Genomic DNA, 13,658 nt, shown 5'->3' with positions numbered 1-13,658 from the left:
AGTGTATTCCTCCCAAAAATTAGTGCAGCGCTAGTGAAAACCCTAATAAGCTATAGATAACAATAACAAAACCTCAGGGGTCAGTAAGATTTAAAAGTCTCTTCCCATCTTGCTATCTTGGATTCTTTCTGTGCTATAAAAACTGTAAGGTTAGTATCATGTTGCTGTTATCAGCTTACCTGAACTTGTTGGTGAGGGAATATGAGTGACATAAGGGTGGTGCTGAAATTTGGGAGGATTGTCATTGACATCTGCAACAGTGACAAGGACACTTGTAGAACTGGAAAGAGCCTTTGGGAAACCACCATCCTTGGCCACGACGATCAAAGTGTAGTTCTCCTTAGCCTCTCTATCCAACAGAGCACTTGTGATGATCTGCCCGGTTGAAGGGTTGATTGTGAACTGTGAGTTTCCACCACTGAGACTATAGCTGCAAAAAGTACAAGGAGGGAGAGACGCTTTTCATACCCATTTTAGTATGAAATATGCTGCTTTAAATGTTGACAAACTGTAAATTCTACAGGCAGGGAATCAAAGTATTTATATTTATTTAAAATATTTATATCATTCTCTTTCATCCAAAAGGATTTACAAGGCATGTTAACATCAATATAAAACAAACGTACAAAAGCAAAGTCAAAACAACATAACCACAGCTCCAGCAGTGATAAAATGACAGAGCTAAATATGGACATAAAAACAACAAATAGTTGCTGCTGAATGGTCTTGATTTACCATATGAAACCCTGTTAGTGCCGTGATCAGATAAGCCTCCGTAAGAAAAAGCTCCGTAATCTAGGGTGCCACCACTGACAAAAGCCCTGCCTTATACAGACCTGCTTCAAGTGGCAAAGATGGGTCTGGGAGCACCTCTAGACTGTTCATCTTTTCCTTCTGAGGTAAGGAACCCCATCCAGAACAGATAAATTGTCCTGTCTCCTGGACATGGAAACCACCCACCCACAGGGTTTAAAAAGCTTCACACAGAAGTTAAATAGTGCCTTGGGCCACCCCATAGTGTGTTTTACCCCTTTGCATAAGTAACACAAAAAGGACACTAATGTTGCACATATACAAAATGAGTTCTTCCACAACTGGAAGCAGCAACAACACCATTTTGAATTATTCAGAAGCTTGACGTTATGATAAATACTTAGAAATATTTTATTTGCGGTTTTCAATCAAATGCCTGAGATACTGCCAATAGACAGCTGGAGTGAATATAGCAATTGGTCATAACCAGCTATTTATCCTAGGAAAATGCCCTAGGTAGCAAAATAATTGCTCAGTTATTATTTAATAGAAAAGTCATGACCGCATAATGAAGTGCTATTTGTTTATAGAGAGAGGAGGAGGAAGAAAGACAGACAGAAACTTTCCACATCACTGAGTCCCAAGAGGCAATTTTCAGATGAGTGTCACATCTGGGACTGACAGAAGTATTCTGCTATCAAACTATTCCCTGGCTTTCAAAATGTGGGGATTCTGATTTAGGATGAGGATAGGGCTACCTGCTGCTGCATTACATTTTAAGCCTTGCTGCAGCTCCTAAGGTGATCTTGATTGTGATAACTTCCAGGGTGAATAACATCCCATGTGTTTTGACATAGAAAGACAGTTGTACATTGGGTCAATTTCATGCCCACTTGACAGAGTCCTTCGAAGTAGATAATCTGTCACACAGAACTGAATCAATTGCAACTGGATTGCAACAGTAATAACTGCTTCACCCATTTAAAACTATCAAGGCTCTTATTCTCTCCTTCCTTATGGCCCTTTCTCTTTAAAAGGAGCTATCCTCTGTAAAATAGGACACTTCTGTAAAGTACTACTATGAACTACTTAATCGTCTTTCTGTGACTACTTGGTAAAAGGTAGTCTGCAGTGCTAAAGTGTCAAAATCCCCTCAGCCTCTAAAATGTGGTCACTGCACATTCATTGAATGACTTTCCCTTAGGTTTGCCTGCTTTGAAGCTGAAGAACAGTCATCTATCATTAACTACCCCGTGGTGATAGGAGATACGGCAGCTGTGGCTTCTGATGCCTGTTCCCTCCTTGGTCCTCTTGCCCGCTGTCTTCCCAACCTGATTCAACTGGCCAGGGCTTGAAGTTTATAATGCAATACACAAAAAAGAAGATGGACTATAGAACAACTACCTCTTCTCCTGCTGCATTGGGAGTATATCTGGCTGAATACTACTGAAAATAATATAAAGTCACCACTCCAGTCAGTGCACAATGGGCGCCGCCTAAATCAGATAAATCAATAGAAATACTTAACTAACTGAGGTTCTTCCTCCCTCAACATGAAGCCTGCTCCTCCCCAACATAAATTCTGGCTGCACCCATGCTGTTCACTATCTTCATAAGCTTCCTGCTTAAATCCCCTATTGATGGGTTTGGCTTTTTTAATGACCTGTGCAAACTTTTCTGGGTTGTGTATCTTATGGTTTATAATTCATTTAATCCATGTATAGTTTCATTCTGAATTGGAGCATATTTTCAAAAGCTAATGGGAGGTTGTTTGTTTGTTGTTGTTGTTTTTTAAAAAAGCTTATGCACCAAGGCTGCAATCTTGATTCCATTTCCCCCATAGTAATATATCAACTCCTTTTAAGTTTCCATATATTTTCCATATGTATTTTAATTTTATTTTGACAAGTGATATACCACTCAATTACAACTGGACTAAGTGGTGTACAAAAATCAATTAAAACTATCAAATCTGAATTCAATTGAAATGCCTGCTGAAATTTTGTAAAAGGCCTTCAGAAGGCAGCAGAATTTCAACAGGGAGGGGGCGTGTCTGACCTCAGCTGGAAGTTCCATAAAATTGGACCAAAAATACTGAATGCACAGTCTCTGGTGTATATGTACTGTGCATCTGGGCCTTTTAAAAAAGTTTTGTTGCACAGAATTATAAAACTACATTACTACAAATCAGCATAAAAGTTGATATCTGCCCTCTGTGTTTTTAGGGCCACGGGGTAAGAACAATAAAATAGGATTGTACAGCGAATCCCTTTAGATATATATATATAATCCTAGGAAGTGAAAGTAACAGCCACCTCTATTTTGCGATGCCATTTCCACATGGTTATAAGACTTCTCAAAAAATGTAAATTTTCATGGGGAAAAATGACATGTAATAAAAAGCATTATTATGTCATATTTTATTTATTTTATTGGATGCTTATCAGGCACACCTGGCAGATGGCAAGGGTAGCAGAGCTCAAAAAAATGGAAGAAAATTACAGTGTTTTGATATTTTAAAGTTCTTATTTCTCTTGTACTTTAATATCTACAAACAATTATGATTTATATTTTGCTTATTGAAAAAAAATAATTTGAATTTCCAAAGAAAAGAAAAAGTGTAGTGAGTCGTTTAGCTCAGTTTGTGCCTTTTATGCAACAATAAACCAATATTTATACTCATTGAAACCACTTGAGAAAGGGTCTATTCTGGTTTCTTGAGTGGCAGGTAGTGATAATTGGCAACAAACATGAATCTCTCTGCATTCCATTAGGAACACATCACTCCTCTGAGCAAATTGCTCAGGCTGTCACTGCCACTTAACCTCTCAATTTTTTCTTTCATAAAGTCAGCAATTGGATTTACTGGTAAAACTTGGAGGTGTCAGTAGAAATGTGCAAGCCATTTTGCCATAAAGCCAATCCAGCGAATGATGACTTTTCAGAAGCTGAGTGGCGCAAAGAAATCAGTTCAATTGCCATACACAGATTCTTCCTTTTTATGCTGAACTTTGTCGGAACTTGCTCAGTAAGAGCAAGAGAAATAGATTGGCCAGCAATGCTAAAGCTTTTTACTGCATGAAAAGTTAGGGAGCAGCTTCTAAACACTCTTGTGGCAAAGTCATTATTGGATACAACCCAGTGTTTTTTCAGCCCACCTAAGTCAAATGGCTTAAATACAGAGCTATTTCATCTCGTTCATCCCCCCTTATGGTTTTGATCCATGGGCTATTATTAAAATGAGGATGCATTTTAAATTGTATTTTTAACCTGTATTTTAAATTGTTTTGTTGTCCCCCCCCCCCATTATGTTTTTATTGTAATTTTACTGGTGTTAGCCGCCCTGAGCCTGGCTCTGGCCGGGGAGGGCGGGGTATAAATAATTTATTATTATTATTATTACTGTCACAAACCAATCCAGGGTGGCCATAAAATGACGGCCTCAGGCAACATATTTTTGGTGTCATGAAGCAGCTGACTTAATTTATTATAATTTTATTGACATTTTTGCCTCAGATACTAAAGTAGGTTAACTGACTTTGGGTACTTTGCACCCTTAAAGGAAGGGCAATATTTTTTGTTTCATCTCAAGCAGCTAAAAATCTTGGGCCAACCCTGAACCATGTTGTATTTGTGAACAATGCAAGACAAAACCCAACATGCTCATTTCTCCTTTGTTCCCAAAGCATGAAAAGGAAACAGGACCTAAATTAAACAGCATCGGAAGCACCACAAGAGAAACATACCTGATGATAGCATTCACTGATGCATCGGAATCAGAGGCATTTACAAGCAAAACGTCTGTCCCTGTGGGTGCGTCCTCCGGAATGGTTTTGGAATACATATTGAAGGCAAATTTGGGAACGTTATCATTGACATCATCTACTTTGACAGCAATAGTTCCAGTACCAGTAAGGGCAGGACTTCCTAGGGGGGAAAAGATATTTGAAATGCTAGAGGTTACCCAAGTTACAATACTAATACTGGATATGCCACTCTTCATTTATTATCTCACACATGAACATGTCACAGTTCACAGAGCTAGAAAGTCAAATCCATGCAAAGAGCAAGGTCACTTTTGTTTTTAAAGAAGGTCCTCTGGAACTCTCAGAGTATGAAGTCACACAGGAAAAGCTTTGAATCTTGTATTATCAAGTAAAGGGTTTGCTGCTTGCAAAGAGAAATGAGAACAATACACAAACACTGACCTGCAAGTGAACCGGATGAATTTGATGACTGAAATTGGTCATCCAGTGAGTGCCACTAAAGTGAACAAGAGCATGCCAATAGGTGTGACAAAATCTTGCCTGCCACTTTTTGTTAGAGAAAAGCTAAATACGGCTATGACTATTCGGGGAAGAGAAGCAACAGGGGGCAAGAGGGAAGGCTTAACTCCTTCCATGCCTGCTGCACAAAGGATCTGCTGTCCAGATGCATGTCTGCCAGCTGACAGAGGACTCCTGCTCTCAGACAACCTCTGCGCAGACTAGTTCATCACCCTGGAACATACATAACAATATAGCCAGTGCATTTAAGTATATGTAGAATGCTTCCCTGAATGGTGATAGCTCACCCTGCACATATACCTCAATGCCACTGAGTTTTAGCATATTCTGAAAATTGCTGAAAAACCCCGCTTAAAATTTCAGTGGACAGAAAAACGAAGTTTCAAGGTTCAGGTAAGCATGTCTCTTGCCTCCTTTGTTTTCTGGAAATATTTTAGAAAACCAGCACTTACAAAAACAACAGTCAATATATAAGCCAAAAGGGTGGCTAGCCCATTGCCCACGGGCCACATTTGACCCCCAAAGAGGTTTTTTTTTGTCACCCTGAAATTTGTCAATTAAAAAAATACTGCTCCTGTGGTGCCATGATGTCAAAAGTGTTTTCTGCCCCTAAGCAGAAAATTGTCCATTAAAAAACCCATCTTTAAATTACAAACATGGAAGTTTGGAATCTGTGAAAACTGGCAACACTGTACAGCAGGTCCTCCAGCCCAGCAGAATAATAAAAAAGTAGCTTTCTAGTGCTCAAAGCTCACTCACTCTTAGTCTGATCAAAAGTGGTAGGCAACCTGGTGTCCTTGGACTATATCTCCTGACCATCGATGAGTCTGGCAGGGGATGATGGGAACTGTCGTCCAATAACGAGGGACAAAGGCTATATTAGTAGCTACGATGGCTATGCTCTGCCTGCACAACTGAATGCTTCTGAATGCCAGTTGCCAGAAACCAAAGGAAGAGAGAGGGCTCTAGAGCTTGGGCTTCCCTCAGGCATCTGGATGGCCATTATGAGAACAGTATGGCAAACTAGTGGGGCTCCTCTTAATCTTCTTATCTGGAAGGTACCAGGATCACACAGATCTTGCTGACATGCCCTGATGATCCTTAATGCTCATGCAAAAATAAGTTACACAGAATTTAATGGGGTTCGCTGTCGAGTAAGTGTGCCTATGATTGCAGTCGTTGTTTTCAGGCCAGCAATATTAATGGTGAAGCCTACATACAGATTTCTTCCTCAACCATAAAAACTTTTACTTGGACTTGCATCTTTTTTTGTTTCAGTGAAGCTTACATCCATGTAAATGTATTTAGATTGATGGGTGGTTTGTGTGGTTTTTTTGGAAATAATGAAGATATTACTCCCTTCAGAATCAAAGTGACAGTTCTAAAGATTAAAATGAAACCCCAGAAAACTAATGACAAACTGTGCAGGCATCTGCTACTCCAAAAATGCACAAATAAAATAAAATAAAATAGATAGAGAATTATGATTGCATTTTTTTGTTGGACATCATTTAAGCTGCAGATGAATAGAACTGTATGAAGCCCCGTGTAAATTAATTATATCATTATCCTGATATACAGAAGCAAGTTGACAGGCTTGGAATTCCTTTTCCACTGAAACCTGTTGCTTTGCAGCAAAGCTGGAATCAAATGCTCACTGAATGGGGCGTCTGAGCAGATGTCATGTGCTATTAGAAAGTTTGAACTATTCCATGGAATAAACCAGGTTCACTCTCAGCAGGAAAGCCAATCTTTCAAAATGTATTACATTCCAGGCAAAGTCCTGTATACTGTACATTGTTATGATTTTAAATTGGTAATAAAATAGCAAATGATTTCTTCGTTGTTTAGAATTCATCCTATTTTAACCGCAACACGTTGAAATGGCAAATCAGCAAATCAGTCTATGCTCTTCTAAAACAAATACTAAAACAGGAGAGTGATGGGGACAGAACATGGAGAATTAAATGCAACAATTGGATTGACATCCTAAAACAATTAAATAAACAAAAGTGTGATGAACAACACCAGAACGGCATAGACCGTAATTTCCTAAGTTCCTATGAAAGGAATTTCACTAACAGGATACTTTTCCTGGCAAAGGGGAAGGGGATGGATTTTTCTCCCTCAGTCTTCCTGCTCTTGTGCTGCTATGATTTGTCTTACTGTGGGTTATGATCTGTCTTGCTTGAGACAAACCATGAGATGTAACCAAGGTAAACAAAGGTTTGCTCTTACCCTTTGTGATTTATCTGGAGGAGACAAACCACAAACCCAGGTTTGAACAACGTGCTAAGTCAAACCATGGCTTAGCAGTGGATATCATGACAGAAGGAGAACTAGGGAAAAAGTCAGCAGCCATGCCCTCCTCTTCAGAAAGTTGTACCTTGGCTTGTTCATGCTAAGCAATGGTTTTCCTTAGTGACATGTGCAAACTATGGGTGGGTATTATTGCATTGTTTTCCTGGCTACAATGTTAATCATCCTGTCCTGATTTCAAACATTCTTTTCACACTGCATCACCTGTTTTGTTATGGAACTGTGGCTTTTTCATCAATATACTGCCTTGTTGTGCTAAGTTTTCCTCACACCGGTGAACATGATGTGACACAGCAGCAGACATCTTTGGACATTTTACCACCCCCTGTGTGCATGCATGCTTCTGTTTCGTGTTCAGTTCTGAAAATTGTGGGAAAGGACTATATGCACGAATGCCATCTCCAATTTTAGCACATGGTGTGATCCATGAAAAGAGCGGGAAAATTACAGTGCAAAACTCCTGTGATGTTCCATGTTATAATGGGGTTACAGACTTTTTTTCCCCTGGAAGCAACTGACATGGAAATGAACACTGAACTTCCACAATATTCTGCTAAATTCCCAGAGGTGACTTTTACACTGTGTGAAAGATCACATAAAATGCAGAAATGATCAAGTAAGGAAAAGTCAGCAAAACAGAATAAAGTGCCGTCTGAATACAGCCTGAGCCACTATATGCTAAGGACTGTAATGATCTGAATGTTGTGAAACAAAGTGCCTTGAACAGTTTGTAACTATGATACTGACTGCCAGATCCATGTGGCTATTCTGTACATGAATTGCCTGACATGTTTCACATCATATACTTGACTTTCAAGTGGCCCACATGTAACTGCAGAGTTATGTGTAAATCACACTTTAGCATAATGAAAACAGTAGCTGTTTTACAATTCTGCAGATCAGAATTCAAAACAGACTATTATCCAAAAAGTAAACAGTGAGGGCTTTGATCAGGCTCCTAATTATCTATGTCCGTAATCTGGAAAGCAAAACAATATTGGGCAATACAAATCCCTGGAAAGTTGGGAGCTTGAAATTCTTGCTTGGAATGGACAGGCTAGCAGATCATCTGTCTATGCAGCAAAGCTGCCATCCAAATCTATGAAGTGATAACTATGTGAAAATTATTGTTGATATGACCCATATTGCACAGTATCTGATCGTAGCCAGATGATTTTACTTTGGATGTTATATCTCCTTTCAAAATATCAAGTCAAGACAATGTGCACTTTGAAGTGATACTAAAAATATGTGTAGTGCATTTAGAAGGTCAAGTATAGACTATAATTCATATTTGTAGTCAAAGTGGAATGTGAAACCTACATGGATTGTTTCAGCTTGGTGCAGATTTTTGATTCACCATGCTTTTCTATATTCTTTCCTATGATCCGTGGGCACAAAAAGAATACACATAAATTCTGTGAAGCATGACATCCTCTTGTTAAGTATAGGGCTTCAGGAATGTGGGTTTTGCATTGCAATTTAAATAACAAAAACGAAAAGAAAACCCAAACTTTAAATATATATAAAAATCATTTAACTCTTTGGAAAAGTTATTGCTGTTGGAAGACTAGGAAATCGGGTTATTAAAGAAACCACTGACTAAGTCAGTCTTGCCCCTTAATGACTTCTGCATAACCCACAGTAAGCCTGCCTTTTCTTTGTTATTGAATTATGCTTTAAAAACACCCTGTTTGACTCTTGAAGATTAACCAACAGGATAAGTATTCCTTGCCATATGTTTAGGTTTTACTGGTCTTATCCTAGCAATTAAGTTTTCTGTAGCCTTGGAGCTGAAGAATTAACTCTCAGACTTTCAATTTATAAGTTGTAGCATTCTGTTTCATCAGCAGTCCGAGACCACTGTTGCTAGGAAATTTTTGAGAAAATGTGTAAGTTGGGAAATTTGCTTTGCACATCACCAAGCTACTCAACCAACATCTGCTATTAGAGTTAAATAAAACAGCACTGAGAATGCACAATCAAGGTTCCACATTATTGAGAACCTGCATGTATAGAACAGACCCCCATCTACAGATGTCCCCCAACCAAGTGGCAGGAGGCGGGGGTAGGTTGACATAATAAAAAGAACAATGGTTAGAGTGTCAGACTAGGACTTGGCAGTAAAGGTAAAGGTACCCCTGACTGTTAGGTCCAGTCGCAGACGACTCTGGGGTTGTGGTGCTCATCTTGCTCTATAGGCCGAGGGAGCCGGCGTTTGTCCACAGACAGCTTCTGGGTCATGTGGCCAGCATGACTAAGCCGCTTCTGGCGAACCAGAGCAGTGCACGGAAACGCCGTATACCTTCCCACCAGAGTGGTACCTATTTATCTACTTGCACTTTGATGTGCTTTTGAACTGCTAGGTTGGCAGGAGCAGGGACCGAGCAACGAGCTCACCCCGTCGCGGGGATTCGAACCGCTGACCTTCTGATCAGCAAGCCCTAGGCTCTGTGGTTTAGACCACAGTGCCACCCGCATCCCTAGGACTTGGCAGACTAGGGTTCAAATCTCCATTCAGCCATGAAGCTCATTGGGTGACCTTTGGCTAGTTGATGCCTCTTAGCCTAACCGACCTCATGGGGTTGTTGTGAGGATAACATGGACAGGGGGGAACCATATATGCCACCCTGAGCTCCTTAGAGGAATAATAATAATAATACATGTTAGATATCTGCAAGGAATATATCTTACACAGAGAGAGAAGGCCATAGTTGAGTGACATGCAGAAGGCCCTGGGTTCAGTCCTTGGTATTTCCAGGTATGGCTGGGAAAGTACCCTGCCTGGAATCCTGAGAGCTGCTGCCAGTCAGTTTAGACAATACTGAGCTCAATGGACCAAAGGCCTGACTTAATCTAAGGCAAGTTCCTATGTTGCTTTTATCTGCTGGAAACAAAGGTCATGGATGTTCCTATAGTGACTCTGTTAGCGATGCTAGAAGGAGATACAAAGTAGAAACAGGACTATGATGTAGAGCAAAATAATTCTGTAGGAATATGTAAACATTAGAATTTACACAGAACGCTTTAAAAGGCAATAAGTGGCTTGAAGACCATAGCACGGAATGCAATGGGGGTGGAGTGGGGCAAAGAAAAATAGAATAGCTTTCTTGAAATATGTAATTTGCCAAACCACTTAAGGGAACAGAGCTAACTATGAGGAAAGAAGCGTAACAAATCAAGATTGTGAAGCTGCATGGTTTGGATTTATTTTAAGCCTGAAAAAAAGCATGCCAGTGAGGCAGCTACAAATGTAACCCTTCTCTAGGCATAGAAGGAAGCATGAAAGAAAGAAAGAAAAATCTTGCTAGGTTTTGCAGAGGCAAAGAGAAATACCAAACAATATGTCTGCAAAGGTGGCAGGCTTGAAACAAAGAAAGTAAGGAACAACTAATCTGGCAAGTGCAGGCTTTTAAGGTTCGAATCAGAGCAAGTTGGTTGAAGGAGTTCTTCAGGTAACAGGCCGTTCTGCCTCATAAATGTGCAGGGTGGCAGAAGGGGGGGGGGAGAGAAGAAGGAAAAACCATAGTTCACTCAGATGGCAAGCCAAGGCTTCTAGTAAGGATCCAGATGTGCTACTCTATAGTCAGGCAATTAATAACAGCAAGGATGGAAGCCAACATTTCTCCAGAAAAATGTTCAAAGATGAAAAAGTGAGGATAAAAGCTGCCGCTTTCTGGGGTGGCACACTGCCATTTCGCTCATCTCTGACTTTCAACATATGGCGTTATTTATTTGTTTTATTTCAAGAAAAGCTTCTCCCTCCCCCCCCCCATCATTTTCTCTCTCACACACACAAAGGTAGAGGTACTCAAATCTGAATACAATAAAACTGACTTATTTCACTTTGTGCAAAGACAGTAATACCTTTATAGAAGGAAAATGTGCTCTTTTTCGATGGTAAGGCAAATCCATTAATTATATGTTCATCAAATCTTTCTCTTCCCTTGACTTCAAATAGTTGCATGCCATGTTACTAGACACTCACATCTAATAACTGCATCTTCCCTTTGTAGACTATGATAGAGAACACTCTAGCAATGGGAAACTGCTTCTTCATCATGTTTTATGGACTGACATAAGAGTTGTGGCTGAGTTTCCAACTTCATAGGATTTCACAGTATATTTGTGCTGCTAAGGACCTCAGATGAAAGGCCCATATGAACCACTATCTCAACAGCCTGCCTGTTCTGGTGGTGGCTCATTATCATTCCCAAACATATTAGCATGGTGTGGGCTGACTTTTTTGTGCAGCTACCCTGAGCTGACCATGCCATGGGAACAAATAATGTTACACAAAGGGCAGATTTACACCAGGCCGTTAAAGCACATCCAGCACACATTTAAAACATATGGCGTCCCCCCAAAAATTCTGGGTGCTGTAGTTTATTAAAGATGCTAGGGATTTGTAGCACTGAGAGGGAAAACTACAGTTCCAAAGATTATTTGTGGGAAGTCCTATGCCTTAAATTATGGTGTGGATATGCCTTTAGTAATATAGATAGCTAGAAATAAAAACTGAAGGTTGGTGAGAGAAGGGGAGGAGCACAAGAAAAAACACCCATTACCTCATTTTGATTGATGTTTTGCATAGCTTGCAAATGGTAAGATATATCACCCAGGCTCCAAAATGAACATACTATAGTGGTCACTATGTGATTGACTTCTTCAGTTTTCCTATTAATTGAATTGTGGGGAGGATGCTATCTCTGAAAGCAAGGCATGCAGCCATTACCTAGGGATACCTTTGCAAAGCAGAACAGCTGGAATGCTTGAGGAACACCTGAAGGCAGTGCCTTGTCTAGCTTACAAATGAGTGAGATAAAGAGAATGGAGGAAGAGAAAGGAACTCAATAAAGCATATCTCATAGTTAACACCAAAAAGAATTCTGCCATCAGCCAGCAGTTGTGGCTATGTGTGCAGCTGATCTGCAAGGGCCCTTTTACACAAGCCACACTGGAATGGCAGCTGCTCCTAGAAATCATTGAAGGATAAGAATGCAGGAAAAACTCTCTATGTATTGATATGGTTTGTGATTCGTGGGTTTGAAGAAGTTTGCTAAAAGTCAGTTCCTACAAAGTTCCATGTAAGCTCTCCCCACTTCACACACAGCTATCTAACCTCTTTGTAACTGAAGTCCACCATCAATGTGAGCGAGTGACCTCCATACCCAGGAGCCTGGTGCACAGAGGTCCTCAGTTTTTCTAGACCAAAGAAGTATGATGTAACAAGCCAACCCCAGGAGCATCATATCTGCAAGTCTACCATAACAGTAGCAGAATGTGTGGTTAGATAGAGCTACGGAGCCACTGTCCACATAAACCTACAGTGATGGCAAACATGAAGACAAATAAGATTCTTGTGTGTGTGTAGACAGACATTTGGATGATATAGATTTTGTTAAGTAACATGTTTGGTGGGACATTTGTGTTACTATTGCTGCTTATTTATTGAGTCAGGATGGTAGAGAGTTTGAGACTTCACGGATTTCTACCTGTCCTTTTCTATCACTCATCTGTCTACCTAGAGACACAAAATGCATTTGCTTCCATGTCTGCCATCACACCAAGTTTCCAGTACTTGTGTGGAGTATGTGTATACTACTACACTACGGGTGCAATTAGAGAAAGAAAATAATGAGGCAACTAAGACTTTGCCCTTCTCTTCATATGGTGCTCTATTTTTGAAAAGCACACACACAACTTATAAATCTGGGTTCTATGTAAGAAGTACATTTCTGAAAATAACCGACCAGCATTCACCCCCACCCCCCTGGTAATAAAAACCAAACCAAGGTCCGTGAGGTAATATCTGTTGCATGATTTATTTTCAGAGATTGTATGGATGAGTGTTAGTTTTTGACAAGCTGCCCTTTTTCATGGTTTTGGCACACTCGGCTTTGCTTGCTGCAAAGGAATTCTGCCGTGTTATCTTGGCTGAAAACTGTGTGAATTACACAAGCTTAAAAATAGAAGTGACACATAGAAGGCATTAAATAAATATTTTTAAGGGCTACTATGTACAATAAATGTGGATCCTCACTGTAGCTTAAACAGTTGCTTACTCAAGGGTAGTCCCTTTGTCTGTTTTGTCCCCATGAGTCTGAAAGTCAAAAACTTGGCAAAAAAAACTCCTCAAACAATTCCAGATACGAGGTTTATAGCTTCTTCTTTTTTATTTCAGTAAGATTCGGTTCACTGGAGTATTATGTATTTTTGTGTGTGAACTGGAAACAATGTCAACCAAACCAACAATCACTGGGAAATGTCCATGAACACCTTCCAGTATCAGCTCATATT

The 13,658-nt window shown here is 40.0% G+C and overlaps 1 protein-coding gene across 1 annotated transcript in view; it reads right to left on the bottom strand.

Moving 5' to 3' along the window:
• FAT4 (FAT atypical cadherin 4) overlaps positions 1-13,658 on the bottom strand; it is a 138,721-nt gene that overhangs the window by 35,601 nt on the left and 89,462 nt on the right. The window contains exons 7-8 of the mRNA XM_083456913.1: positions 4,500-4,680; positions 180-430 (exon numbers count right to left, since the gene is read on the bottom strand). Of these exons, the coding sequence (XP_083313039.1) occupies positions 180-430; positions 4,500-4,680 (432 nt within the window). The remainder of the gene's footprint in view (positions 1-179; positions 431-4,499; positions 4,681-13,658) is intronic.

The sequence above is a fragment of the Podarcis tiliguerta genome, assembly GCF_965153285.1.
Source record: "Podarcis tiliguerta genome assembly, chromosome: 9".
Lineage (NCBI taxonomy): Eukaryota > Metazoa > Chordata > Lepidosauria > Squamata > Lacertidae > Podarcis > Podarcis tiliguerta.
Note: the sequence above shows the minus strand (reverse complement) of the source record. Positions and strands in the feature narration are given on the sequence as shown.